General features: G+C 38.5%; 6 protein-coding genes and 2 pseudogenes across 12 annotated transcripts; 3 read left to right on the forward strand and 5 right to left on the reverse strand.

Moving 5' to 3' along the window:
- The first annotated feature begins 2,598 nt into the window (after positions 1–2,598).
- Positions 2,599–3,401, forward strand: LOC147927759 (uncharacterized). Its single transcript, XM_087484659.1, has 2 exons — positions 2,599–3,107; positions 3,353–3,401. The coding sequence occupies exons 1-2, from the start codon at positions 2,599–2,601 to the stop codon at positions 3,399–3,401; spliced, it is 558 nt and encodes a 185-aa protein (XP_087340785.1).
- Positions 3,402–3,750: 349 nt separating this feature from the next.
- Positions 3,751–4,726, reverse strand: LOC109132861 (uncharacterized). Its single transcript, XM_087484660.1, has 2 exons — positions 4,673–4,726; positions 3,751–4,599 (listed from the first exon to the last, which is right to left on the reverse strand). The coding sequence occupies exons 1-2, from the start codon at positions 4,724–4,726 to the stop codon at positions 3,751–3,753; spliced, it is 903 nt and encodes a 300-aa protein (XP_087340786.1).
- A 5,263-nt stretch (positions 4,727–9,989) lies between these two features.
- On the forward strand, positions 9,990–13,479 carry LOC104739034 (inositol diphosphatase DSP1-like). 4 transcript variants are annotated; one of them, XM_087485682.1, is made up of 6 exons: positions 9,990–10,432; positions 10,536–10,629; positions 10,825–10,923; positions 12,595–12,652; positions 12,745–12,788; positions 12,865–13,479. In XM_087485682.1, the coding sequence occupies exons 1-6, from the start codon at positions 10,164–10,166 to the stop codon at positions 12,901–12,903; spliced, it is 603 nt and encodes a 200-aa protein (XP_087341808.1). In that variant the 5' UTR covers positions 9,990–10,163; the 3' UTR covers positions 12,904–13,479. The 4 variants fall into 4 exon arrangements, with proteins under 4 accessions (XP_087341808.1, XP_019091897.2, XP_087341809.1 ...); XM_019236352.2 differs by having other exon boundaries at positions 12,885–13,479; XM_087485683.1 differs by lacking the exon at positions 10,825–10,923.
- Positions 13,480–13,549: 70 nt separating this feature from the next.
- On the forward strand, positions 13,550–15,071 carry LOC104739033 (putative pentatricopeptide repeat-containing protein At1g43010). The gene is made up of 2 exons (XM_010459270.3): positions 13,550–13,936; positions 14,088–15,071. The coding sequence occupies exons 1-2, from the start codon at positions 13,700–13,702 to the stop codon at positions 14,937–14,939; spliced, it is 1,089 nt and encodes a 362-aa protein (XP_010457572.1). The 5' UTR covers positions 13,550–13,699; the 3' UTR covers positions 14,940–15,071.
- Positions 15,051–17,050, reverse strand: LOC104739032 (1-aminocyclopropane-1-carboxylate oxidase 4). Its single transcript, XM_010459268.2, has 4 exons — positions 16,433–17,050; positions 16,103–16,329; positions 15,592–15,925; positions 15,051–15,515 (listed from the first exon to the last, which is right to left on the reverse strand). The coding sequence occupies exons 1-4, from the start codon at positions 16,535–16,537 to the stop codon at positions 15,210–15,212; spliced, it is 972 nt and encodes a 323-aa protein (XP_010457570.1). The 5' UTR covers positions 16,538–17,050; the 3' UTR covers positions 15,051–15,209.
- A 2,032-nt stretch (positions 17,051–19,082) lies between these two features.
- On the reverse strand, positions 19,083–21,707 carry LOC104739035 (clathrin coat assembly protein AP180 pseudogene; annotated as a pseudogene). Its single transcript, XR_015579314.1, has one exon. The product of XR_015579314.1 is annotated as a clathrin coat assembly protein AP180 pseudogene (transcript).
- A 461-nt stretch (positions 21,708–22,168) lies between these two features.
- LOC104739036 (receptor-like protein 54 pseudogene) lies at positions 22,169–24,711 on the reverse strand (annotated as a pseudogene). The gene has a single exon (XR_015580582.1). The product of XR_015580582.1 is annotated as a receptor-like protein 54 pseudogene (transcript).
- Positions 24,712–25,096: 385 nt separating this feature from the next.
- On the reverse strand, positions 25,097–26,127 carry LOC104739037 (uncharacterized). Of its 2 annotated transcripts, none has more exons than XM_087486560.1 (3): positions 25,726–26,127; positions 25,542–25,629; positions 25,097–25,459 (listed from the first exon to the last, which is right to left on the reverse strand). In XM_087486560.1, the coding sequence occupies exons 1-3, from the start codon at positions 26,028–26,030 to the stop codon at positions 25,364–25,366; spliced, it is 489 nt and encodes a 162-aa protein (XP_087342686.1). In that variant the 5' UTR covers positions 26,031–26,127; the 3' UTR covers positions 25,097–25,363. The 2 variants fall into 2 exon arrangements, with proteins under 2 accessions (XP_087342686.1, XP_010457578.1); XM_010459276.3 differs by having other exon boundaries at positions 25,542–25,626; positions 25,726–26,078.
- Between the last annotated feature and the right edge of the window lie 66 nt (positions 26,128–26,193).

Raw genomic sequence — 26,193 nt, forward strand, 5'->3', positions numbered from 1 at the left:
GGCGGGACAGATACGCGAAGTGAAGTATCTTGAATGGCTCGCAAACACTGTGGTAGTCAAAAAAAAGAATGGCAAATCACGAGTTTGCGTTGATTTCACCGACTTGAACAAGGCATGCCCCAAGGATAGCTTTCCACTTCCGCATATCGACAGGCTAGTCGAGTCCATTTCGGGTCACGAGCTGATGTCTTTCATGGATGCCTTCTCCGGCTACAACCAAATCCTTATGAACCCTGATGACCAGGAGAAGACTGCATTCATTACGGACCGCGTGATTTATTGTTACAAGGTGATGCCATTCATTACGGACTGCATTCATTACGGACCGCGGGATTTATTGTTACAAGGTGACCGCGGGAGCAACTTACCAGAGGCTGGTAAACCGTATGTTCGAACACCAGCTCGGAAAGACCATGGAAGTCTATATCGATGACATGCTGGTAAAATCAATGGAAGCTAGCTCGCATCTCGCGGATCTGAAAGTTTGCTTCGACATCCTGAATCAGTTCGAGATGAAGCTTAACCCCTCGAAATGCACTTTTGCAGTCCCATCAGGGGCAGATTAATGCCTTCTTGTCTATGAGTTCTCCTAGGACTTTACGCGAAGTGCAACGCCTTAATGGACGGATCGCAGCCCTCAACCGCTTCATCTCTCGATCTACGGACAAATGCCTCCCGTTCTACCAGCTGTTGCGAAAAGGGGGAAAAAACTTCTTATGGGATGCAAAGTGCGAAGAGGCGTTCGCCCAGCTCAAAGCCTATCTGTCTGAACTGCCGGTCTTGGCTAAGCCCGAGTTCGGTGAGCCACTTTTTTTTTATGTAGCTGTCTCAGACGGTGCAGTCAGCGGAGTCTTGGTTCGGGAAGAAAAGGGGGAGCAACGACCAATTTACTATGTCAGTAAGTCATTTACTGGGGCGGAGTCCAGGTACCCTATGATGGAGAAATTGGCCCTAGCAGTTGTCACTTCGGCGAGAAAGCTGCGACCTTACTTCCAGTCCCATACAATCATAGTCCTGACGACGCAACCACTTCGGATGGTGTTACATAGTCCGAGCCAGTCCGGGAGACTAGCTAAATGGTCTGTCGAGTTAAGTGAATACGACATCGAGTTCCGGACTCGAACATGTGCTAAGGCGCAAGTGCTGGCCGATTTTTTGATCGAACTCCCACTAGCCATTTCAATTAGCGACAACGTTGAAGTCCCATGGACGTTGTATGTTGACGGCGCTTCTTCCAGATCGGGAGCGGGAATTGGGATCCGCCTCACTTCTCCTACTGGCGAAGTAATCGACCAGTCATTTCGCTTGGCTTTCAGCGCGTCAAACAATGAAGCCGAGTATGAATCCTTCCTTGCTGGTTTACGCCTTGCAGTTGGGATTGGAGTCCGACGACTCCAAACTTTTTGCGATTCGCAGCTGGTCACCAACCAGTTTTTGGGGGAGTTCGAAACAAAGGATGGTCGTATGGAGGCTTATTTGTCCACAGCACGAGAGTTAGTCGCTAAATTCGAGGATTTTGAAATCACTAAGATCCTGCGAAGTGAAAACTCCGCTGCGGACGCTTTAGCATCTCTGGCATCCACTTCGGATCCTGCGACGACTAGGATTATCCCCGTCGAAGTCATCCAGTTTCCAAGCATCCGTCTAGAGAGCTCGAATGTCGTCACCCGGGCAAATAAAAAAATGTTGGCTGCTAAGGAGGCAGCTCGCGGGGTGACTACGGACTCTTTGCCATCGGAGGATCCAGTCCCCGCTATGCCTACTCCGATGGAAGTTCACCCACCTCTGGCCGAACTAGACGCGAATCAAACTCCAAAATCGACGAGCTCATCAGTTGACAATCAAGCTGTTATCCCACATACTACTTCGGGCAGTGCGGGTTCTAACAGCTGGGGGGCAGGCGATTGGCGGAGCCCGATCTGGGCTTACTTGCAAAAAGGAGAACTCCCAGCTGACAAATGGGCGGCCAGGAAACTCAAGATTGTCAGTGCGCGGTATTGCTTCTACAACGAAATACTCTTACGCCGAAGTGTAGCTGGTCCTTATCTAACATGTGTTGCCGGCAAAGAATCCGCGATTCTAATGCGAGCTGTTCATGACGGTCCCAATGGGAATCACTCTGGAGGACGGACTCTGGCTTTCAAAATCAAAAGGCAAGGCTACTTCTGGCCCACTATGATCACGGACTGCGAAAATTATTCTCGAGCTTGTGAGAAATGCCAAAAGCACGCCCCGTCAATCCACCAGCCTACCGAGCTCCTGTCTTCGGTGTCCGCACCTTACCCATTCATGAGGTGGTCTATGGACATAATTGGTCCATTGCATCGGGGACCAGGAGGAGTTCAGTACGTGCTCGCTCTTACCGAGTATTTCTCTAAATGGGTGGAAGCAGCGGCCTACGTTAAGGTAACAAGTGAAGAAGTGGAACAGTTCGTGCTGAAAAGTATAATTTATCGCTACGGTGTTCCCCGCGAAATCATCACGGACAATGGCCCACAGTTCATCTCCTCGAAGTTTGAAGAGTTTTGCACGAAGTAGAAGATTCGACTCAATAAGTCAACTCCTTGTTACCCGCAAGGTAATGGGCAAGCCGAGGCGATGAATAAGGTCATTCTTGCTAACTTGAAGAAACGGCTCGATTCTCGCAAAGGGCGCTGGCCAGACGAACTGCAAGGCGTTCTTTGGGCAATTCGAACAACACCACGCCGGGCCACTAATGAAACACCTTTCTCCCTGGTTTACGGAGTTGATGCCGTAGTCCCAGCTGACATAGAGGTCCCTGGAGTCCGTACCTCACTGAACCCATTCCAAGCTGAGGAAAATGAGGAATACCAACAGGATACTCTCGACACAATCAATGAACGTCGGGACCAGGCCTTAGTTCGGATCCAGAATTACCAGAATGCAGTAGCTCGGTACTATAACTCCAAAATCCGAGGCAGGCCGTTGGCAGTTGGCGACCTAGTCCTCCGAAAAGTCCACGAGAACACCGAGGAGCTCAATGCAGGGAAGCTGGGAATTAACTGGGAAGGACCGTACAGAATTACTCGCGAGGTGCGAAATGGGGTGTATCAGCTCGAGGATTCAAAGGGAAAACCAGTCCCGAGGTCCTGGAATTCTTTACACCTTAAACTCTTTTACAGTTTATTTATTTGTATCGAACTACGATTTAGCTTGATCCCGATAAGGGTACGTAGGCAGCCCACTTCGGGTCCAGCTATCCATATTAATAAAATTTAAAGTTTTCTTAAACTTTTTTATTAATAATGGTTGCAAAAAAAAAAAAAAAAAAAAAAAAAAAGCCGAAGTCTGAATTCGCATATATCATTTAAGCCGAGGTTCATCTTCGCAGGTCTAAACCGAAGTTTTCACTTCGTACTCAGCTTTACTTTAAAGCTTAACGTTGCGAAAACTCTAAACCGAAGTTCTTACTTCGTACTCCACTTTACTTAGTAAAGTCAAAACTTAATTTCTTATCTAAACCGAAGTATCCACTTCGTACTCAACTTTACTTATTAAAGTTGGGGTGTCATCTTTTCGAACTACTTAACCGAAGTTCTTACTTCGTGTTTATTCCTGCTCATATCATCTTTTAAAACAAAAGATTGCGGAAATTAAGTTCGCATTTAAGATGACAAAACAAAATTTTTTTTGGAGTGGTCACCACGACCAAAACACTCCAAAACGAGTCTGAAAATAAGTACTACAAACAGGGGGGCAACCCGTGCCAAAACAACCCCAAAACGAAAACTAAGGATTAGGAAGAACGGGATTAGACGCCGCTTCGGATAGGGCCAAGCCCATCTCTGCTAGCTCCTCTTCCGGCCTGGTGTTCGCCAGAAAATCGTCCATTCCCTGCTTTGACATTTGCCCGAGATTAGTGCCGGACTCGTCGATTGTGACGCTTAGCGGGTTCTCGCTGCACAAGAGATCGGGTGTATCCGCCAAAAGATCTGAGAATACTGAGAGGTCGAGGTCACGAGGAGTTACCTTCGAAACCTTCTCGTCCGCCTCCTCTTCGTCAGCTTTCAGGAGTCCGAGCTCGGCCTCCATGTCTTGGATCTCTCCTCTGGCGATCTCCTCGATCAGCATCCGGTTCGCCCTAATCTCAGCAGCTCGGACCTGAAGCGGAGCTAGCTTCTCCCTCTCTTCGAAGGTGACCCTCACCTCCTCAACCAGAGGACGGAGAGTCCGCCTCATTGCCTGCCTCTCCTCCCTTCGCACCCTCTCAATCTCGCAGCTGTTGCCAGCTTCGAGTAGCTGATTGCGGAGCTCGATCTCGTGCAACCTGTTCTTGGCCGCCTTCGCATCCTCCGCCGCTTCGAAGTAAAGGTCCCCCGCCTTCTTCAGTTTGTCTCGGAGGTCTTCGTTGGCAACCCTAAGGTCGAGTACCTCTATTTCAGCCTTCTTCATCCGCGCTCGGATTTGTTCGGCTTTCGCTACGGTGCTAGCATTCTCAGCCTCCAGCCAGGCGTACTCTTTTACCTGGGCTTCCAGGTCAGCGATCCTCTCTTGAAGAAGGTTCACCTTGGAAGAGGATGGGGAGACGAACAGCTGGTCCTCGTAGGACGCCACCGAGGAGTTGAACTCGATCATAAGCTGAAAAATTCAGCTCGTCAAAAACGGATAAAATGATAGAAAGAAACAGAAATAAAGACCAAAGGATGTTTACCTCGCCGATTTTGTCCGCAAAGCGGAAGAAGTTCGCACGATTGACCTCGGTCATGTCAGCAAATGCCGGGCCGAATGTAGCTCCTCATTAGATCGGCTGGGGAAGCAGGGGGGACTGAAAGATTTTTGAGCAAGTCATTTCAGTCATCAACTATCGAACAGTCAAAGGTATAAAATTAAGAGCATCTCAGAAGAATTTTTACCTCAGGCGAAAGGGCGTTGTTCCTTCAAAGGGTTTCTTCCAGAGGAGTCTCCGGAGTCTTTAGGCGGTAGGGCCTCCTTAGATCTCCTCTCCGAGGAGGGACCCCTGTCTTTCGAGCTAGATTTACTTCGCTCATCCCCTAATGGGCCAGTCCGGGCTCGCCCCTTTTCACGAGAAGAGGAGGCGGTCTCAGGCTCCTTCCTCTTCTTCGATGAATCAGTTTGCTGAGAGGAGGCCTCAATTCAGTTCGGAACTACTTAACGGCGATAAGCTCCTCCACATTTAAATCACTTCGGAAGGAGAAGCTCGTTTTCAGTTCTCACAGGGGGAGAGGTTACGGTTCGGTGGTCACTGACTCTAAAAGAAGCTTTGTGTTGTGTCATCTTTTTAGACGTCAGTATTTTACGCCACGTTTTAAGCTTACGAGGTTATTATCCTCTGTTCCACACGACTCACCTGTTCAACTCTTATTTATCTTCCTTTAGCCGTCAGTTCTAACTTTCTTATCTATCTGTTTGACGGCCCTTCCAAATACTACTTTTCCACGTCAGTCAACAACAAAAATAAACAAAACAAAAAACTGTAAAAAGGAAAAAAATCTCATATCTTTGACTCTCCTTTTCTTTTTTGATAGTTTCCTATGACTTCAAGTTTCCGCATCATTCATTCATTCTCTCTCTCTTTCTCTTTTGGTCGGTTGCTCCGACAAATGGGCCTTGTAAATACGGTGTAAAAGAATACTACTACTGGGTCTGTTTTGTACAATCTTACGTTTTCTGAAATCTACCATTTATGACTTGCACTGGGCTATGGTCCAGTATGTTGGGCTTTTTTTAATTATTACAACAAAAAACTGCCTCTTTTTATGATGTTCTACAACATGTATTTGAAAGAAAAATTCTGATGACCATGTTACATTTCCCAAGTGCAAATTATATTAGGTTTCGAAAATATATAAGAAAATAAGTTTTATTTTATCAAACTCTTTTTGTTACCTTTGTTTAATATGTTAACGTATTGATGGAAAAGCACCGTAAAAATTTGAAGTGAACTATTGTCAATTTCAACAGTTATTAGTTGATAAATTTTCGAACTGATGTTAGTATTGAACTAATTAATAATAGTCACTAGATTAACACCCGTGATAGAGCACGGGTTGAAATTTATTTTATTTATATTGTAATTTTTTATAAAATATAATTTATGTGATTGTTTTTAAAAGTTTTTTTGGATAAAATATTATATGCAATAAAATCATATGCTAAATATGATAACTTGAAAAAGACACTTATTTTGTAAGTTTTATATTGTTAATGATTCTAGATAATTATCCGTGCTATAACGGTTAAATTTTATTTTATACAAAATTTTGTATATTTTCTATTTTAAAATAAAATTTTAATATGTTGTATTAGTTTATGTACGTGAAGTTATTTCAACAATGTATATTTTACCTCATGACTTGAATGTCATTATAAGACATAATTTTGTGAATTTGGTTTTTATAAAGCGAGTTATTATATTATGAGTAATTTAATATATTGTTAATTATACTTTTAGTTTTAAGAAATTCTTTCATATTATAGTGACATATTATTGACATTACTATAACAAACCAATTTAGAGTGTTTATAGTTTCTAACTTTAATATCAAGTTTCAATATTTTAAAAATATTTCAAAATAAATTATTTAAAGTTTATTATATTATATAAAATTATAAAATTCAACAAAAAAGTATGAAATTGAATTTAAATATTCACATTTTGACTTGTTACTCAGTAAATTTTTTAATTCTATAGATATTATTTTAAAAGAATAATATGTCTACTTCCATTTTATAATATAGGGAATAGTAAGTAGAACCTATGGACCAATAATATGTCTAGCAATGTGGGGCCAGACACAAGAGAAAGAAGTCACGACTTTGATCATCGATAAAATAGATCATGCATATGTAACAAATATATATATATATATATATATATATATATATATATATATATATATATATGAAATTTCTTCCATCGTATGGAAAACACGACAATAATTGGATGAATTTTTTGAGTCAAAATCGGAGACTTAGATGCAGAGCTCCCAAATAATGTCAACTGAAAATGTGCGTACTCTCACTCTCTCGTTCGTGAACGGTTTTCTTGTGTTGTTTGTTAATTCAAGGTCATCCTTTTGCATTTTGATACGCAACTTCTGGATGGGGCATTGGTATCGAGGCGATCACGTACGTATATATATGCTTTGGGAAGCATTATGTCATATGTATGTCAAATATTTAATGTAACCGAATAATTTAAATTTTGTAAAATAAAACGACACATTGTTTGATGACGTTCGTCTATTCGTTATAACTTAGAACAGTGGTATATCAATCATGAATCATGCGTCGTCGTTATGACTTAATTATCTCAATTGTTCCAAAATGTTCTCTGAGTTTTATATATAATATCATTCTTGTCGAAATCATGAAAACCAGGACGAGAGAATCATGTACCATGCATATATTTAGCCATTGAAATCATGAACCATGCAGATAGAGACATTTTTTTGTATATTTTTTTCTGCATCAGATACAGATAGAAACTTTTTTTAGGTATCCAAATTATACAAAATTTATCACTTCATATATCTCTGTTACAATGTTGTGCCCCAAATAAGAACACATGAACGATCGATATTCAGTTTTGAAGTCTTAAACTCAAAAGTAAAAAGTGTTACTAGAATATACAACATGAACCTGGATAGTTTAATTATGTGTGACTGGCTCTAATTGGAATAGTCTTAATTATAACAAATTTCAATAGTTAAAACAAATTCACGAAAAAAAAATAAAAAAAAAATGAAGGCATTATGATATTTTGGAAATCGAAAACAAATTCTCAAAACTAGATATTTATTTTTCCGTACGTTCTTTTTAGGGTAAGTCCTTTTGACGGCATCAAAAAGGTTTTCGTACGTGGCGGAGTGCTCGCGGCGCAAATAAATCCTTGAAAGAGTTCAGAATCACAAAGGGTATATTCCTTGGAATGTACCTTTTTTGTTTTTCTTTGAGAAAATAATTATTTGGTGCATTTTGTATTTTTATGGAGTATTTTATCCAATTAAAGTCCAGTGTAGGACATCAAAAAAGAAATTATGTCTTTAGCTAGTTATTATTTTAGAGAAGAAAAGTGTAATTTTCTGTTGTGAGTGAGTGTTATGTGGAAGACAAAGAGATGTAACGTGGATTCTAATAATGTATTGTCGTCATGTGGTTTCTTTTCGCATTATTTCGTTTTTTTTGTTATGTTAATAGACAATTTAATTAAGTATACTTCCATCGTAAACTTTATACATTACTTAAAATATATAAAAAGGTGCGTTTATGACTGCCACATGACTCAGATTAGTGATCGTTCGTCGCACTTTGCAGAGGAGAGACTCTTGTCCGTTGGAATCTCTCTGATCTCCTTTTTTTTTTGTTTCTTTATATATCTTTGTGCTTTGATGGAATCTATCTCTCTTCGGTTCTTTTTTCTTCGAATGTTATTAATTTCAATAATTGACCTTTTATTAATTTCAATAATTGACTTATATCAGAAACTTTAAATATTCTAATATATTGGTGAAAATAGTCAAAAAATCATTCTAGGTTCGGTTGTGAAAAGTTGATATGTTTAAAATGAGACTGGTTTCTCTGAATAAGATGGTCGTGTATGGTAAGACGTTAGATCAAAGGTTCCACAATTATGACAAGTTAAGCTTCCAGCCTTAACAAGTGCTTTCCTTTTTCCTTTTTTTTTTTTTTCTTTCAAGTACTTAACAATCAATAAACAAAAAATAAATTAACTATTAATCATCATTCTCAAGTTTTGCAAGTCATTTTGTAAGCTTCTCATTTGTTTACTTTTTTCCAACTGTCCTTGAAAATGTCAAAATAATTTTTTTTCGTTAATTAATTAATTACAATTAGATTATATAATATTATCAATCGTTAATGTGCTTTGATAAACTGTAGTAGCATGTCATGTACAACTAAGATGAATAGACCGTTTTACACGTTCGTGTATTACATAGATTTTCCGTATATTATTTTCTGCTCTATCAACTTGACTAAAATTTATACACAAACTGTTCTCAAATATTGGATTCTTTGGTTCCAATTCAACGTGTCCCTTAGGATCATAGTAAAACCTCTATAAATTAATAATGTCGGGACCATGAAATTTTATTAATTTATAGAAGTTTTAATTTGTCGATAAATTAATAATTTAATAATTATTAATTTATAAATAAATTAATATTTTATTAATATATGAAGAGATTTTTTCATTTTCATATTGAAAAATTTCTATTACAAAATAAGATACTTTTGTTATCATTCACATATTTAAAAAAATCTTAATTTATAATCTTGGTTATCGTAATATAATGAATGTCAATTGTTTAATAGATTATCTAGGTAAAAATGAGAAATGTTAGAAGTTTAGAGTTTAGAAAAAATTGTTACTACTATCCTTCATGGTAATGATGAAGCCGCAGAAGATATTGCGGTACCTTTAAAACCAATAACTAAAGAAGCAATTATCGCATCTATGACTCTTCACAATTTATGGATGCGATTTGAAAATACAACAATAAAAAAATTAGAGATGAGCTCCAACAAAAATGCAAATTCAAGAATAGGCAAACAATAATAGAATCATATTTCACTAGATTTTCTTAGATATATATATATATATATATATTTCAGTTTATATGATTATTAATTTATAATATTGATGGAACTATATTTTTATATAAGATTTCTAAAAAAAATTATTATCTTATTATTTTATTGAAATGTGTCATTTGTTTACATCGGTCCAACTCGGAACCGAAATTTTTTATTAATTTATAGCGAATATTAATTTAAAGATTATTAATTTACGCTAGGTTCTATTGTATAATTGTTTACGGTTTCAATACACTAACAGATTGTAAACGAAATTGACGACAATTAAATAAAAAAATATATATATATAAACGAAAAACCTTTTTATAAAAATTAAAAAATGTTTTTCGTTTAAATGAAAAAAAAAAAAACTTGTAAAATAAATAATAATAAAAAACGAGACTTGGACCATCATCATGTTGCGTTCTTTTTCGTTGTTAGAGATTTTTAACAGTCACAAGAGAGAGAGCGAGTCTATATAAAACCCCCAAAGCTCGCTGCTACGTAACGACCATCTCCATTACTCGACGAGACGACTCACCCCTAAAAGATTCAACCTTTTTTCAGAATTCCCAATTCAGAAGATGAAGCTAGTGGAGAAGAAGGAGAATGGTGAAGAAGATGTCTGCCGCACGATCGAGGTTTCGGAGTTTGACAGAAACGGGTTTCAGTCTCCGGACGACGGTGAAGCTGATGATGATGATGATGATACGTTTCGAGTTGTCTCCGGCGAAGAACTTAACCTAATTCCGCCGCTCAACTTCTCCATGGTCGATAACGGCATATTCCGTTCTGGATTCCCTGATTCAGCTAACTTCTCCTTTCTCCAGACTCTTGGCCTCCGCTCAATCATGTATATATAAAATTTTAACTCCTTCTACATTCTTTTTTTCTATATGTATATCAAGCATACGAATTGCTAAGTTTAGGTTTTTGTTTTCGAACTTTTGCTGTAGATACTTGTGTCCTGAGCCTTACCCAGAGACCAATCTCCACTTCCTTAAATCCAATGGAATTAGGCTTTTCCAGTTTGGCATTGAAGGCAATAAGGTAACCTTCCCTCTTCTCCTCTCTCTGTCTCTCTCTGTTCTTGAAGTCTCTGTTTTTTTTCTTGCTCCTATTCCTGATCTGGCTTGTTCTGTAATTTCTAAAATCTACTACTTGGATATTTCCCGGGATGGATGATCAGACCTACTTCACTAGGAGAATTATTCTCTGAATTGAAAAATTCATATCTTGTTGCAGTGTGTTCCTGACTTAGACAACGAGGTTTGGTTGCATTTATGGAGTTCTAAGCATCACAAAGAGGGTTCATTAACTACTAACGGACTTTCGAAAACTTTGGTATATATATTAACTAACTAGTAACTGAAACTCACTACCAAAATTGTTGAATATGTCAAAGTTTATTCAATTTGTTGCCTAATTTTTCTTAAAATCTTGTCTCATTGTTGTTGTTACTTGAGACTACTAAAACGGTTTGTGTGTCCTGAATTTTGATCCTTCATGCGCACTTTGTTCCAAGCCATATTTTATTATTATGAGTTATTATCCCAGAAAAGAACACATCTTTCTTTATTGTCTTGCCTCTTTGGCTCTTTCCGTCTCTCTTGACCTCCACTGCTTTGGTCCCACTCTTTGTTTTTCTGCCCCTTCAGCAACTGTTACCACTTGCTCCTTTATACTCTCTAACTATTTTATAAAATTAGATTATGGACTACGTCAAACAAAATTTTGCTGAGCTGCTTGTTGCAAGTGTTGTCAACGATCCACTACTCAAAAGCTTACTTTCTGTTTATATTGTTTTCTTGGTTCATGTTATTTGAGTGTGCACTTTTTATTTATACAGATATGATATCTTATGAAATCATACATCAGCAAAAGCGTTTCTTGATGGTGCACAAGCTAACCTCTTTTTTTTTTAATGGTAAAAACTTGTTGAAAGCGTGTTGATCGTGAAAGTGCCCCTATTAGCTGTTAGGTTTGAAATATAGATAAGGTTAGGCATTGTTGGGATACTGATGGATGCTTACGTTTTAAGTCGGTTACTGTTGTTTAATACCTACCTACCTTTAGTTCCTATCCTTTTTCTATGTTTTACTGGCTTATGTTTGGGGAAACGTTGGTAAAGTGATGGAAGAACTTTAACATAGTCTTGAACTTAATACCCTCACGAGTTATGAAGATATATTAAGTCCCAATTTTTCAGTATCACTAATAAGAAGCAGAAATATTTTAGTCCTCTGAAGAGATTGGTACGAACCTAACTTGAGTTGATTTAGAATCTTGATAATTGAAGAAAGAGGGGTTGAAAGTAAATATGCTTGTTCTGGCATGCAGTAACTATCATTCTCTCCCCCACAGAATCTACCTAGCCCTGTAGATTCTACTCCTAGGATAGTCTCATGTTTCCTCTTCTGAGATTCTTTATGTGGGGAGTCGTTCAGATGCTTCCTACCATAGTTCCCTTCTTTTGCTTTTACACCAAAGAAGAAAAATTAAAGTGGCTTTCTCTTCTTGGTGTAGTGAATTTATTGGAAGGACTTTGGAAACTATTCCACATTCACTTTGTTGTGACTCATTGACTTTGGTTTTTGCTTCTGGACTCATATTCTCTATGCTTAGTGTGACAGCTATGATCTTGATAGGAAACCTTTATCGTTGATATTCTTGGCTAAACTTTATCTTTCTCATAGATTCGTCTTACAATTGACCTTTGTGTTGATTGCGTGTTGTTGTTGTTGTTGTGTGTGGGGATAACTTTTTAATAGAAAAAGTTAGGAATCTTTCTCTCAGTACGCAACCAGTAAAAGGTATCACATTTGAAATGCTTCATAACTTGTAGATTTTGTCCTGTTAATGAATCTTTTTACATGGTTGTCTCTCTCGACGTTGCTTGTTATGAACCTTGCTTACTAATTTGCCTTATCTTATCCTAATCTGCTCAATTTAGACTCTTTTCACATAAATCTTACAATTCTAAAAAAAGATGTCACTTCTTTTTCTTGTTTTCAGGAGCCATTTGTGAATATTCCAGACCACAAAATCCGTATGGCACTCAAATTGCTTCTAGGTAAGTATGAATCATATAGAACACACACTTATTATTATGCTTTCTAATTCTCTAACTCGTTCCTTACCAACATCTTCATTATATATCATCAGATGAGAAAAACCATCCTGTTCTGATTCATTGTAAGCGAGGCAAGGTAATATTTCTCTCCAATCCTCAGCATATATTATCTTTTGGCTTCACCATTGAAGACAATAATGAAAATTTTAAAGTGTGAATCTGGAATTTGCAGCATAGGACTGGTTGTCTAGTAGGTTGCTTGAGAAAACTCCAGCAGTGGTGTTTGACATCGATATTCGACGAGTACCAGCGATTTGCAGCAGCGAAAGCAAGAGTTTCAGATCAAAGATTCATGGAGACATTCGATGTTTCAAGCTTCAATCATATTCCTATGTCTTTCTCTTGTTCCATCAGGTAAACAACTGTGAAGCAAAATTAAAAGGCAAATCAAAAGGAGAGATGATTAATCATATTACAGTTCCAGAGGAGGAATCATTCTTCTCTTTCTTTTACCTTTCCCTGGAATCAATCAATAATAATATTTCGAGAAAATTATATAGGAGTTTTAATTTTCTTTATGATGAAATTTGCTTTTACTCTTTTTTCTTCCACTACTGCTCAGTGTAACTGTAAGCATTATTAAGGTAGATAAAATACGTATACGCAGTAAATTCTATAGGAGGTTTGTGTAGCTAGGAAGATTAATATATATTTTCTTGGGTTATCCCAAATGTTGCCTAACGATAATTACTTTTTATCATACTTATATTTCATTCCATCCATCAGTATGTAAATAATTTGTTCATAGTAGACTAATTTTTGTACTATATATCATCTACGGAATTAATCATTTATTATTTCTATTGTAAAAGACATGCTAAATGCGTGAGAAAAGTTGTTAAGTCACGGATATGAAACCAGGTACCTAACTAGGCCAAAGGCCACTGGCAATTTTAGCTATAAGTGAGATAGTTGTTGGGTCACGAATATGGACACAGTAATCCTCAGTGTAGTGTTATCAATCATTTATAATTTTACTAAAAAAGCATGACTCCGATTTTTCAACAACACGCAAAGCGCATTCATGCTTTCGGTTACAAGAGTTCTTTGTTCCGTTCATACACAACCCTATGGTCACCAGAGGCAAGGAGCCAAACTCTGCAGGTTCGGATCGAAGCCGCTTTGCATCCTTCGCAACCCTTGCTCCATCAATGGCAGCAACAGGAGAAACAGTTGTACATCAAGCATCCATCAGAGTCTAATCGATTTTCTCAAGAACTCGAGGTTTTTTTTAATAAAAATCTGATCTTTCAATCTGTGTACCTTAAATCTTATTAATGGTACTGTTAAAACCAAATTAAGGAAGAATGAATTCGCTTATGTTCTTTTAAGTCGAACATATATAATTGTGTGCTCTTGGTTGTGGTATTACTAGGCATCAAAAAGGATGGTTGAAAAAAAGGTGTGTACACTTCTTGCGAAAGATTATGCAGCTCGCCTTCATCTAATTGAGTCAGTGTTGGGTTTGGAAGAAGCAGAGAAGTTCTTCAAAAGTATCCCTGCGAACATGAGGGATCATTCTATTTACGCCACGCTCTTGACCTTGTACACGAAATCTGAGAAAACACTGGATAAATCCGAGCCCACTTTCAAGAAGATGAGAGAACTCGGGCTACTCTCGAATCCTTCACCGTTCAACTCGATGATGTCACTTTACAGCCAGCTAGGAAAACCAAACATGGTCGGTAATCTATTGTATGAGATGGTGGAAGACAGCAAAGTGAAACCCGAAAATGTCACTGCAAACCATGTTTTGAAGGCATATGCTGCGGTACCCGATGTAAAGGCGATGCATATGTTCATGAGAATGTGGGTTGGTGAAGAAGGACTCAAACTAGAGAGAGAAATGGCAAAGGCATACGTTAGAGTCTATTCGGAGATGTATGGTGGGAATGCAAGAGAAATGCTGCGCACTCTTTGGGACGAGTGTAAGAAGAGTGAAGAGGGATATGATCAGACCGTTAGCTCTTTCTCGAAACTACTTGACGATGTCGAAGGAGAAGAGGATATGTTTGGAGAGTGGAAAGAAAATAAACACGACGTAAGGGAACTGGTTACAAAAAGGTCAATGATGCTGTTACATCTTTTGAATCTGCTCTGCATCTTGGTCACTTTGAGCCTTCCTTCCTTTGTTTGTCCCCCGATTTTGAGCATTCCTCTGGTTGTTTTGAGTGTTATAATGACGCACATTAGTATCACTCAGCTTCTTAGATTTATATTCTTTTGAGTAGGAAAAAGATTAATATTCTCTGAACCCTTATTAGTAATAAGCACAATTCTTGTATTTAATTGCCTTGTTTCAATTTGTTTGTAGTTTTTTTGTATTAACTCTACTATAAAGTGAAACATTTAATTCCCATATATAAAACACATTAAACGGACAACAGGACGTATAATGACCACATAAACATTATTAAAAAAAAAATAAAGTTTCTAAAAACATTATATAATGACCATAGTTATTAGTATATATACTATATAGAGTAAGTAATTATATTCAGGCAGTGGCCAATGGTCCAACATTGTTGGCCACGGCTGTCTCCATAGCTTTCATGGCTTCAAACCTCGGTTCCTTGGCCTGAAACTTGACAGCAGAGTAGAGTTTCATGTAATCTTCAAACACAAACCTCGGGTAATTCTCTTTCTTATCCTTCTCCAGTTCTTTTCCGATCAACTCCGGTGCCGGGAAAATAACAGAGTCGCTTCCGGGATTGTAGAATGATGCAAGCGACATGCGTCCTTCTCCGTCCGTCTGAGATATCACTCTGTGTTCCACGCTCTTGTACTTCCCATTGGTTATCACCTGGTTTAATTACTCCAGAATGTTAATCTTCAGAAATCTAAATTCAATTTGGTCCGGTTTAGTACTGTTTGGTTACCTCAAGTTGATCACCGAGATTAACAACGATAGAATGCTTAACCGGAGGAACATCGACCCACTCGCCGTCTTTAAGGAGCTGAAGTCCACTGACTTTGTCGTCTTGGAAGAGGAGAATGATGCCGCCGGCGTCGGTGTGGGCTCGGAGACCCTTGACTAGGTCCGGTTTAGGACAAGGTGGATAGTTGCTGACTTTGGTTCCAAAAGTGGGGCTTTTCGAACCGTAGAACACCTTCTTCAGATAACCCTTCTCTAATCCAAGATTCTCGCACAGCAGATCCAATAGCTCCTCCGACAACTTCTCTATCTTTCCGGCGAACTCTTTCATCGTCGTCCTTTTATAATAAAGAAAACAAAACGGCGTCGTTTTACTCATTAATAAATAAGCGTATTATCATATTATTAGGTCGTCACGTAGCATAACCGGTTAACGTTGTTACTTGTACCAAATCTGGGATCTTTTAACCGGTTAAGGTAAAAATCACGGAGCGGTTTAGAAAATAAAAATTAACCTGTATTCGTCGTCGAGGTCGGGGACATCGGAGATATTAGAGACGGGGAGGTGCTTAAGGTAGAAAGTGGATTCCCAGTCAACGTCGTTGACTTCAGAGCGAAGAGAGTCAAGTCCTCTGTTCTTAATGGATTCCTTGAACCTCGCTTCCATACACTTCTTGTAGTGTTCTTTGGTCATCTTCTCCACCTTGTCCAAAAGCTCGTGCGAAATCCCATGGTTCACACACTGTTGTAATTTAATTACCATTAGAAGAAAAAAAAACCCGTTTTAATTCCATAGTTTCGAGCTTTATATATATTCTTTGTAAGGAAAAAAGTGAAATAGATACCTCAAAGAAGCCCCAGTTTTCACAAGCGTCTTTGATCTTCTCCATCGTGATTGCTCTCTCTTCTCCATTAAGCTTTTCGAGACTGATGATCGGGAAACTCTCCATTTCTCTCTCTTTTCTTTTGTTTTTATACTTTACGTTGTGACGCTGCTTTTGAAGTGTTATGATCTAAATCTGATGATGATCAGAGGAGTTGCTTTTATAGACAGATAGAGCTAGAGAAGAGAGGAGGAGCTTTTGAGTTACCTCAACGAGTTATCATTCTACAGTAATTATTTGGCTTTTTGGACCCCCACCACCATAATTGCATTAGTTTTATTAATGTGAGAAACGCATAATTCAATAAAGTACGGTCGACCAAAAAGCCTGATCACTTTTTGATGTTATTATGGTGGAGTATTAAATCAACAACAAAAGCAAAAAAATGTTACTCAACTCAATAAAGAAGAAGAAAATAAATCAACGCATCGTTTGGCTTCTATTGCAACAGATTAATAAGCAAGTGAAAACAAAAGAAGAGGAAATTGAGAGAGTGTTAGCACGATCTTTATAAAGTTATGATAAAAGTCTCGGTCTTATCAGATTATTAGTTATTGGTAATGGTATGCATCTGAGTATCTGACGTTTAACCATGGATTAAAAATCTCTAAATATACACGCAAAGGTAAACAACCTTTTAATGACATAATTAAAGTCATGATTACTATGCATGACCTTTTTTAATTTAGTAACTGTTAACTATAGAAAATTAGTAAATATTTTGGTTATATTTGACCGCGACGTATATAAGTCTCCTTCATGCTTACTCAGTCTTCGGCTCGCACGATTCATTCGTTTGACCCGTTTTTTCTTCCTTTTACTTTTTGTGTAGATTAATCTTCCTTTTCACCTTTCTTCCTTTTTTACTTTTAAGTGTAGATTAATATTATTATTTTATACATATCAATCAACCTTTCTTTGAACACTCTCTTGTTTTTAAGTAAGCGTACACGAAACACAATATTTTATTACAATTTTTTTTTTCTTTTTTTTTTAATTCAGATATTGTAATGGTTGCTTTTCTTTAAATTTAATAAAAACCTGCAGTATTTATTCTGAGTTGTGATACAGTTTTCATTCTTTTTTTTTGTATTGATTTTGATGGACCAATGGGGGTTCTCTTCTTTGTGTCCGTCCATCGCGAAGCTGCTAGGTAGTCTCGCATTTCCAGGGTTAAAACATCTCTATATGCACGTCTATATTAAGTATCCTGAGCCCATATGTTTTGGCCGGTCAGATCAGATCAAATAAACTTGTCCCATTTATGCGGAGAGAAGTTCATATTCGATCACGTGGTTCCCTCTTTGGCCACAAAATATAATCTTAAGATATTTTCTTCTCTTTAATTCTTACAGACTTTAAAAGCAAAATGCGATGGATTTTGTTAACTAATGTTCCTTGCTTCCTTTCTATTTGGAGAAAGATACCTTTTCTTGTGCTTAACATTCATATTTTATCATAAGAAAAAGGATTAAATAACTGATATATGCTTAACTTTACTTCACACATCATCACAATCATATCCCACGTCATTCTTACGGAGCCTCGATCGAAAAAAAAAATAATATCAAAGAAGGTTTTGGCAACTATTGATTTGAATTTTCTTCGTCATTTGCTATTTTAAAGTTGAATAATATGCAAAATAAATGAAGAACGTGTTTTTATTTCTTGTTGACTAATATTTTGGACTCGGAAGTGAAACTTAAAAGATAGCAGCCGGTGTAATGTATATTCAAATCATTCATGACTTGTAAACATATTTGTACTAAAACTTACACACAAGTACAAACACAACAAATTGAGAAGTCAAGAAGCTAGGAAGACTTGTAATGAGAAACCTAAAATGAGTGGAATCCAAAATTTACTTATTTTAAGAAGCTTTTACCACACTGTGTGGTTTACAAAATCAAATTAATCATCGTAAAAAATACGACGACTCTAGTCGATGTGTGGAATAAAAGTTTTGGTCTATAACTTGTAAAACAAATTAATTTTCGTGGCGATCTATCTTAGAAAGCGATGTCTCTTGTGATGATTTTGGTTTGGTAGATCTCTCCCTCGTGGCGTTGGGGTCAAGCTACTGCTTCGGTCAATCTCATTGTAATCAACACCACAAAACCCACTTGACCTACTAGTGGACCTACTTAATTTAATTTCATTTGGCTTCCCTTCCCTCTTCGTTATCCTCCACCGATATACATATAAGCATATCGGACGGACCCGAAGAAAAACATATAATCTAGATTTCTTGTTTGCCAGATATACATACATAGACATAAGACACTAGATGCATGCATCTGTTACGTGAAGAGTTATTATAACAGAGAAATATAAAAGATGAATAGTACATAAAATATTTTTGAAAGAAACATAAATGTCAACATCACATTCACAATTATCAAAATGCTAGTTAAGTTTCTATTCCCAACAGAAGTTCAGACTTCAAACACAGAAAACAGAACCGAAAATCCCAAATGTAAATCTTATTAAGTCGGTGAAACATTACTTGACATTCAAATTCTCAATGTGAATATACAAGGCACAAATTAAAGTATGATCTTTACAGGAATGAAGATAGAATCCGATCATATTGAAGGGTATCGAGCACATATTTATATAATCAAACAATCTCTGTATTTCACATTTCTCTTCTCTAAGTTATGAAAAAATGAGTTAAGAGTTCAGTTTACAACGTATTAACAAAAAAAAACTCAAAGAAACATCTCAATCTCTCTGTCTAGCCAAACAAAAATGATATCAATTCAAGTGCTTGGCTAAGATCTTGTTCTGGTTCTGCAACCATAAATGCTGTTCTTGCAACACAGATTGCTCATGTACCCCTCCATTTTCTGAAAATGTGTCTCCAAACCCAAAACTCTCGAATGGGTCGGCAAATGGGTCACCCTTCACCGGCAATATTCCCGTGGCCTTAAACGTTGGTGTAGAAGACGGCTCAAAATCTTCAGGAGCGTTCACCTGAAACGTCGGTTCTGGTTGAAACTCTGTCATAGCCAAGGGATTGAACGTGGTCATTGGTTCTCCGGTTGCACCAGCTGCAGCTAACTGTGCAACTGGTTCTTCCAAGAATGGATTGTATTGATCCATTGCGTCTTGAAAGGCAGGCATCGGATCATTTAACCCGAACGGTACTATCGCCATCGGGTTATTATCCTGCACTTGAGTGGCGGTTTCTTCCAGCGCAAGTAACCAATTCCCTGAATCCCTCTGTTCCTCGGAGATGAAAGTTTCTTCCGGAATCGTTTCTGTCTTCTTACTCGGATCATCTCTCAACATCAAAGCCTCCCAAGGATCGAAAGTCTCCGCCTTTGAATCTTCGCGCTTCTTGTCTTGGACATCATTTGCCTCTGCCGTGTTATTTACGTCATCCAACGACAGTAGGTCTAATGTGAGATTGAAAGCAGAAACAGAGGAGTTATTCGGAAGTGATTTAGTCGAAACCGTATCGAAATTATTCCCATTCGGATCATCCCGTACTCCTCCATAAGGCTCAGAGTGACAAGACATTGGAGGACTACTAGTCCCTGCTTCAGTCCTGCTCATCAAATCCTCCAACGAAGTACTACGAAACGACCCGCAATCAGAATACCTCTCGGACGTATCAATCGTTGAATCCCCAAAATCAAGCGAGCTCGAAACCACAGAATCTTTAGACGAAGGAGGCGGAGGAAGAAGACTATTGGGCGACGGATACAACCCCGCACTCGCAGGAAACGACGACTGATCTTTTAAAAACTCTTGCAACGTTTCAAGAAGCTCTAACGAGATCTTCTGAATGCTAGGATACTCCGATGTTCTTCCTATACCGTTCGATTTGCAAAGATCGTAGAATCCGTTAAGCTCTTCGAACTGTTTCGAAGCTCGAACGCAAGCTTGAAACGCATGGATGCAAGATTGGTACTGCAGATGGAAGAAACTGTCTAACAGAAGCGCTAAACCGTCGGATATGTCTCTGTAGAGATCAAAACTCTCTTGCAAGACGGCGTAAAGCGACATTTTCACGAGCTTGTTCGATTTGGCGTCTCCCGTTGGCCCCGTCGCGATTGCTCTGTCTAGTAATCTCTGCCAATACGTGATTTTGTCAAGAAGCATAACCGGTTTCATATCTCGAACCGCCGGTTCGTGGGATTTAATTCCGGTTTTAGGATTAAACCGGGATTTTGAGGTGCTGATTTTTCCGGTTTGGTCCCGGTTCGTGGACCGTCTCTGTAATTTCCCGGTGAGGAAGCAATCGAGACGCTCGTCGAGGTAGAGCGCGAACGTGCGGACGAAAGCTGTGAAATCCCAAGGGCACGAGTTGGAATCGTCGCGGAAGCTGGAGAGGTTGAGGATTTTGGCGCCGCGTTTCATGGCGTGGAGGACCTCGCGAGGGAAATAAGGATCGCCGTCTTGGAAGATCCTGAGGACGAGGACTAGGGATTTGAGCGCGACGATCCAATTCCGCGTACGCCCGATACGGCGTCCGATCGCGGCGGCGCAAGAGGCGGCGTGGGATTTCTTGGAGGATATGATCCCGAGGATCTCCGATACGAGCCGATCGTCGATAGGGACTTCCTCGTCGTGGCTGGTGGCTTTCAAGATGGCTACCTCGAGAGTCGTGAGATCGCCGCCTCCGGTTGCTCCGTTAGCGACTTTGGCGAGGCTGATGCTCGTCTGATCCTTAACCGCTCCAATCGCTTTTTTCAGCTTGCTCGGCATTGTCGTCGTCGTCGCGTTTTTTTAATTTCACCCAATCGTCTTCTTCTTCCTCAAGGGAGGTTTTAATTTTTCTTAATCACTTTGAATTAGCGATTAATCACGCAGAGTTAAAACCAAATTAGAATATTTTTTTTTTTGTTTTTTCAATTGAGGGGGAAAAAAGAAAGATTTTTCCTCAAAATTTTTTATTTTTCTCTCTCTCTAAGAAAAAAAAAATATTCAAATTTTTGTTTGTGTTCTACTAAAAATAGAGAGGGAAGGCAGAATAAAATGGCTGGAGACTCTCTGAGGACCCTTTCAAGAAGACATGACACCGTGGAGTCGTTGACTAATAGAGAGAGAGACTTCACACGCGATTTTGTCGCCTTGCATTGATCTTGTTCTTGTTTAAAGAAAGCATTGCCCATAGAATTGTTGTGTTTAGACTTTTAAGAGTATGAAAACTTATGATACATACCTACTTATATCATATAGAGTATGATGAAAAGAACTGTATATATGTTACAAATTTTGTGTCTTAAGTGAATCGTCTAAAAGTAGTATGATCTCTCACAATTCAAAAGAGATGTACTTCTCATAGCCGTACAGGTTAAAATTCAACGACAAGCTGTGTTACGTTTTTAAAATGGTAAGGTAACCAAAAAAAAGAGTGGCTAGCATCTATATATCCAATATATGTTCACATCTTTATATTATCACATCTTTATCTTCTGTTGTAGACGTGCAAACCAATATCACATATGAATATATTTATGAGTTGTTCTAACAAAAGTTTGTGAGAAAAATACTATTGCAAGCTAAGCTTTCTGGAAAGTTTCACCCCCGCAAGGTTCAAATTTGATAATACAAATAACTACAGTAGTATATGAGCCGTCTCCAGTTTGATGAAGCTCCTCTCTATAACGGAATTGAGAAAAAACAGAGTTTCAGTTCTCACAAGTCGAAAGACTGAACCAAGTGGGAATTGAGAAAAAACAGAGATTCAGTACAAAGTGATCGTATATATATGGAGAATGAGGACTATTAGTATAACATGTCCAATTTCACAATACTAATTAAAATGCAAAAAAAATAAAAACAAAAAATCATTAGGTTATATGAACAACGTCGGTATGTATGAAGCAATAACGTCATGCATGTCCGATTCCTAGTCCAAAGAACAACATCAGGATCAGGGTAGGCCCATAGTCTATCGTGGCGGCTTTCGAGTTCAAGTCATGTGCTGCTCCTGAGCAACTCTTCTGAAGAGGAGGACCACAGAGGTTGATATTTCCTTCGAAGGAGGATTCCGTAAAGGTATTAAACTGTCTACCCTGTGGTATTTGTCCCGTTAGTTTGTTATATGACATGTTAAGGATCGCCAAGAAGGAGAGGTTCGTTAACTCTTGTGGAATGTTCCCTGAAAGTTGGTTTCGAGATAAGTCTAGTGACTCCAGCTCTGTGAGTTTTGCCATAGACGACGGAATCTGACATGCGAAAACGTTGTTTGATAAATTCAACGCAACTAGTGACTTCAAGAGACCTATGGATTCTGGAATCTGTCCTCCAAGTCTGTTTCCAGAGAAATCAATGGCTGTGTAGGGCGTTAGCATCTTTAAGAAATCCATGTTTCGTCTTCTTCCATGAAACCCATTCATCATCATGTATTGATCATTCTCCTGCCGCCGCCCATGATCTTCAGAAGATGTAGTACTACTCCAATTCATAAAGTAATTTGGCGGCAGGCTTCCGTTGAAGTTGTTACGAGATATGTCAATGATCTGCAGTTTTGAGAACGATAGAGGATCATCTTGAGGAGAAGATATAGAACCATAGAATCTGTTTGATCCTAGGGCAATTACTTGCAGAAGCGGCAAAGCCTTCAACCAGAAAGGAAAGGTGTCAGTGATCATATTGTTCTCCACGTTAAGAAGCTTTAGTCTATTGCAGTTTGCAAGAGACCTTGGAAGCTTCCCGGTTATTTGATTCTTGCTCACGTCAAGTGTAATAAGTGAGGAGCCACTTCTGCAGAATATATCGGGAAGCATCCCATTGAGGTTGTTATGCCTGAGATTCATGATACCCTCAACTAAATCACTCAAGCATTGGGGGATTGGACCACTGAAACTGTTGTGTGATAGATCAAGGACTGTTAGCTTCCTTGGATTGCACAATGAAAGAGGCAAGTCTCCTGTGAAGTTATTTTTCGATGCAATCAGAGAGTCAATGGTTGGTGGAAGAATAGGAAAAGGTCCTCCAAAGGCGTTTGAACTCAAGTCTAACATTACAAGAGATGAAGGGAGGACCACCTCTCGCGAACCTTCAAAACCATCAAGGGAGTTGGTTGACAGAGATACTTTGGTCAAAGGCAGATCCCATAACCATCCAGGCACCTTTCCTTGGAGCCTATTGTTGAAAATGTCTAATTCCTGCAAGTTTGGTAGAGTCTTCAAAATTTCGGGGAACTCGACCAGGCTGCAACTCGACAAGTACAATCCGATCAGATTTGTCAAGGCATGATCTGAACTGGTAGTATTAAGCCTTGACAGAGTATTCCCGGATAGATCCAGAAACTCCAGAGACTTGAGTGGCAAGGAAACAATGTTGATTGGGTTGAGTATGGTGAGAAAAGACAGGTCTAAATACGTGAGCTTGACTAATCTTGAGATGGGCTCTAGTATTCGACCACTAAAAAGGTTTCTGCCAAGATATAAAGTTTTAAGCTTAGATGATGAAGAAGAATTCAGATTTTCAAGGGGTTCTCTGAGATGGTTTTGGCTCAAATCAAGTTCTAACAGGGAAGGCATGGTGAATAGAGAAGTAGGAATGGTTCCCGAAAAGTTATTACTGGAAAGGTCTAAAAAAGAAAGCTTGGTTAGATTATACACAAGGGGAAAACCACCACGGAGCTTATTATTAGAAAGGTCCAAGAAGGTAAGGCGGCTTAGGCTTTGTATTGATGATGGAACTTCGCCGACCAAGCCAACATATCGAAAGTTCAAGACCTCTAAGTTGGCGAGTCTGCCAAACTCAGATGGGAAAGAGGAGAGGTCAAAGTTGTTGTAAGAGAGATCAAGATACCTGAGGTGGTGGAATTTAAAGAGGCTACTATTAGGCTCGATGGTGCCACTGAGACATGCGTCATCAAGGTGTAGATCTGTCACTACACCGGTCTTGTTGTCAAACACAACCCCGTCAAATGAGTTTGTACTATTTTCGGGAGTGCTTCTGGTCCAAGAGTTTAGCACCGTATGGTTGCAGGTTGGGGATGGAAACTCATTCTTGAAAGCCAGAAGGATCTCAATTTGTTCAGGAAGAGGAAATTGCAGAGAAACAATTGTATTAATTAAGAAGATGGGGACAAAGACAAAACAGAAGAAAACATGCAAACGAGTTATCATCATTTATATATAGAGAGAAACAGATTTTAAACTACAAAGGAAGATATCGAAGAAGAAATTGGTATGAATCATGATTTCTAACCCATCCTAGCAAATATATATAACGATCGATGACATTACTTAGCCCTGTTCACACTGCTTGACTGTGCAAGTCTTCCACTACGTCTCGGCCACATATTTATTCCAACTCAAATACCACAAAAATATTGAAATTGTGTTTTACTTTTCATCATCTCTTTCGTAACTACTATTTCACGTCTAACTAACACGTATAAAGATTTCCACACCACACACTTATTGGGGACTAGTTTAGAAGCCAATATTTTCCATGTCATTCTCAGTGGTCATTGTGTCAAAACGGGCGAATAATCTTATACCATATTATACGTCAACAAGGGTGAAGTAATTTATTTGGATCCCCAAAGTACTAAAAGTAGATTTTTTTTCAAACATTAATGATTTTGTGTAAAGGATACTCTACTTCAATGTAGCCAAGTCTAATGACTACATATGGTAATTGAATTAGTCATTCTTGTTAACTGTTTAATGATAATCAACTTGTAAAATTATTTGAAATCTTTACAAAGCATATAATTTTACAAAGAAAGTTTTGACGGAGTTACTCCTTCGAGAGTGGAACAGAGAAAGAGAAAGAACAAAAGGAAGCACGGACAAGCTAAGAGTAGAGACGGTATGCAGAAGAATTGATCATATGTTGAGTACGTGAGCAAGATAATATTAAAATTTCTGATAGAGTTTGATCTGCTTCCAGCTCAAGAAAAAGTCCCATTCAGCTTTAGTCAGAGTCCGAATCAGGATCCGAGTAGGGCAAGTCAATTTCTATGGAGGTGGTGGGTTCACAAATCTTTGTAGCTGTGACTGATGATGATCCCTAAGGTAATAGTAACACAAAACATTTTAAGGAAATAATTGAGATTATAGGTAATAATTAATAAGCAATAGTAGAATATTACCTCTTCCTTAAACTCCTGAATTATAGGATTAGGTATAGACACAATTTTTTCTCCATGGAATACATCATCAGAATCATGAAGCTCTCTACTATCATCCAAAAACAAGATTGAAAGATCTGATTACAAAACCCTTAATATTATAGAATAGAGGCAGTTTAGAAAATTAGATCACCTAGTCACCCACCTGGTGGCCAAAGCAGCGGTGTCAGAGCTTCTCATTATGGTTATTTCATCTTGGACCATCTTACGCTTAGAATCCGAGACAGAGGTAGCAGAGCACCTTCGTTTCAAAGAAATTCGAGATCGATATCGCAACGCCTTAAACCTCGGTGGTGCTTGTGACTGAGGAAATGGATCTTTGAGTGGAGGATCACGAAGGAAACCAGAGATGGCGTCTTCGAGAATCCAGTTAAAGCGTTCGAGGAAGTAAAATGCTGCTTCTTTAGACGCTGACGTTGCCTTGCAGAAGCTAGTGACATCTTCATTCATGGTGTTTCAACGGACTTTTATCAGAGATTATTATGTCAATTATTTCACTAAAAAGGTTCTAGTAAATAACTTATCTAACAAACAGACAGAGATTTTTGGGGATGTAGCTGCGACTTTGTAGTACTAACAAACCACTGAATATGATACGGTCTTCTTTTGTTTT

This window comes from Camelina sativa, chromosome 14, assembly GCF_030686135.1.
Source record: "Camelina sativa cultivar CO46 ecotype springtype chromosome 14, ASM3068613v1".
Taxonomy (NCBI): Eukaryota; Viridiplantae; Streptophyta; class Magnoliopsida; order Brassicales; family Brassicaceae; genus Camelina; species Camelina sativa.